Source organism: Magnolia sinica, chromosome 9, assembly GCF_029962835.1.
Source record: "Magnolia sinica isolate HGM2019 chromosome 9, MsV1, whole genome shotgun sequence".
Lineage (NCBI taxonomy): Eukaryota > Viridiplantae > Streptophyta > Magnoliopsida > Magnoliales > Magnoliaceae > Magnolia > Magnolia sinica.
Window position 1 is genome coordinate 4,221,483 of NC_080581.1, and position 2,590 is coordinate 4,224,072.

General features: G+C 48.0%; 1 protein-coding gene across 1 annotated transcript; it reads right to left on the reverse strand.

The window, feature by feature from the left end:
• Positions 1–384: 384 nt before the first annotated feature.
• Positions 385–2,265, reverse strand: LOC131256699 (uncharacterized). The gene has a single exon (XM_058257685.1). The coding sequence runs from the start codon at positions 2,175–2,177 to the stop codon at positions 543–545; it is 1,635 nt and encodes a 544-aa protein (XP_058113668.1). The 5' UTR covers positions 2,178–2,265; the 3' UTR covers positions 385–542.
• Positions 2,266–2,590: the final 325 nt, after the last annotated feature.

Consider the following 2,590-nt stretch of genomic DNA (forward strand, 5'->3'; position numbering starts at 1 on the left):
GCTAACTAAAGGAGAATTCTCTCACTAGGGAAAGGGTCCTCAGGATATCCTTGCAAGTTTCAGTATCCTCTCTTTCATTCCATTTTTAATAAATCTTCATTACCAACCGAAAATAAAAAATAAAAAATCACAGTTATCTAGGTCCACCAAGACTACAGAAATTAATGAATTATGGTGCCAATATCACCGATAATCTCGGGAATGAATGTATAGTCGATAAGAACACCCAGTATCACCATGAAGCTACCAAGAGAGAGCAAAAAATCCACAAGAATGCATGTTAATAGAGAATGGAATCAAGAAAATAACCGGATGCATTGTGCATTGCTATTACGTACCACATAAGTAGCTGATAACATGATTGTTCTTGAACACATCTTCTTCTTCTTTCCTTTGATTGTTGAGAATTGTACTTGAACAGGAGCTCATCCGACAGAATCCGAATAGAAGTAAACTACCCGAAAACGAAACAACGGTACTGAAATTCGAAATCTAAAGCGCAATGTTACAATCCCGACCTCTCTTGCTCTCTCCACCCCAAATTATGCAGAGAGAGATTGCAACTTTCGAAGACGTTTAATGGCTGGAGATACTGTCTTCGTAATCTTCCTCCCCTTCTTCCCCCCACTACCCCTGTGCTTCACCTTTTTTGCAAGGGGAGCTTCTCTAACGGGCCCTGGAGGCACGCCTTTCTTCAGTGCACTCCCTCTTGGAGTAGCAGATGGCGGTAATCTCAAGCTCTGTGGAGGCAATGGGCTGTGGGGTTTCCACACCAAGTTGCTCTTCATAGAGAAGCGGACCTTCTTGGCACTCTTCTCCCCACTCTTACCTGCTGCACTCCCGCCAACGCTGCCCTCAATAACAGAAACCTTCCCGTCAGCAATCTTAGCCCTTTTCCTCTTCTTCGATGCCTTCCCATTCGCCACCACCATCGGTGCAGCACATGAGCTCGTGCTATCCACTTCCATGCCGGCTTCCGCCGCAACCTTCTCGAACTGCTTCTGCAGATTCGAAATCACCGACTCGTCGAAAGAAATCCCAATATCATCCTTCTCAATGTCCGATCCATTTACTGTAGCTACGTGGCCATTTTCAGTAGTTTCAGAGTCAGAAGAACCATTCTTTTTCTTCTTCTTCTTCTTGCTCTTACTCTCTTTATCACCAACCTCCGACTGTTTCTTGCTCTTGGCCTTTTTGCTCTTCTTGGAGGCCTTGCGATCTTGCGGGTTCCCCTCAACTTGTTCCGAAGGAGCTCCCGCCACGTCCACCAGCTCTGTATCCAGTCCCACATTAACCTCTGGCAACGAAATTTCGACCCCCAACTTCTCAAAATCCTTCTCCAACTTCAGGAATTCCTCGTGCAATCCAAACAAAACTTTCCGATTCGCCTGAACTGCATCTGGGTCCGACGCCAACTTAAAGAACTTCGCCGAAAACCCCATTTTCAAAGCAATGATCCCAAACTTCTCTGCATCCTCATCGTCCGAATCCACGCAAGTTCCCCCCTTTCCAAGATCTGAGATCTTCTTCTTCCCATTCTCGAGCAAGCAATCAAACATACTCTTTCTTATCTTAGATACCAACACCTTATCAGTCGATTTCTCCAGAACGGAGAAGAACGGTTTCAAAAGGGCGTCGAGAACGTCCGCCGTAAGCGGGAGGAATTCCTTCAGTTCTTCCAAAAAGGCCTCTGAGATGTGGTAATTTACGCCCTGCGCCGGGTAACTGTCGGTGGGCAAAAGCGTCATTTCTACCAAAACGTCCATCAACCGATTTGAGAGCTCGAGATCCCATGAATTCGATTTCAGGAGGAGGAAGAGATGGCGTAGGAATCGACGGATTAGGAGATAGAACTTGTCTAACCTGAGGGAATCGATGCCGGCCCACTCACGACGGATGGTGGTGATGAAGCAGCGGAGGTATTGGAGGCAGATAGGGGAAGGGTGGAGGGAGAGGAGGAGGGAGGATAGCCGTTGGATGAGGCGGAGCTGGACGGGTAGCTTGTCGGCATGCCAGAGAGAATAGAAGAGCCCTTTCCAGATCTTGAGCATGTCGGAGTCGGAGATGGACGGATGAGATGAGAAGAAGGTGGTGAGGTGGGCCAGGGCTTGTGATCTGGTCCGGGTGTTGCAGGAAGCTAGGTGCTTCGCGATGGACGGTGCGCCTGCCTCGTCCATGGATTTCGACGGACAGAAAGGAGAAAAAATGAGAGAGAGAGAGAGAGACTTCGCTTGTGAAGGAGAGCAGAAGAAACCCTAAAAGAGGTTGAAAGATGCCAAAGCGCTTCCCACGATGAGAGATCGAAGAGCTGAGCCACGAAACACGTGCCGAATTGGCACACGTGTAGCAGATCGGGTCCATGTGCTTAGTGGGCATCTACACGTGGCCATGACGCGTGAAGAAATCTGGACAGGTATGTCCTCACACTTGTAAGTTTGACTACAGACCGTTCGTTTTGCTCTTATAAGTGTGGCCCACCTGATGAGTGAACTGAATGCAAAATGACCTTTTTAAAGTGGGACCCACCTAATGATCGGACGTGATGGCCCATCTATATTTTTAAGTGGGTGGGTGTTCGTCCATCCACCTC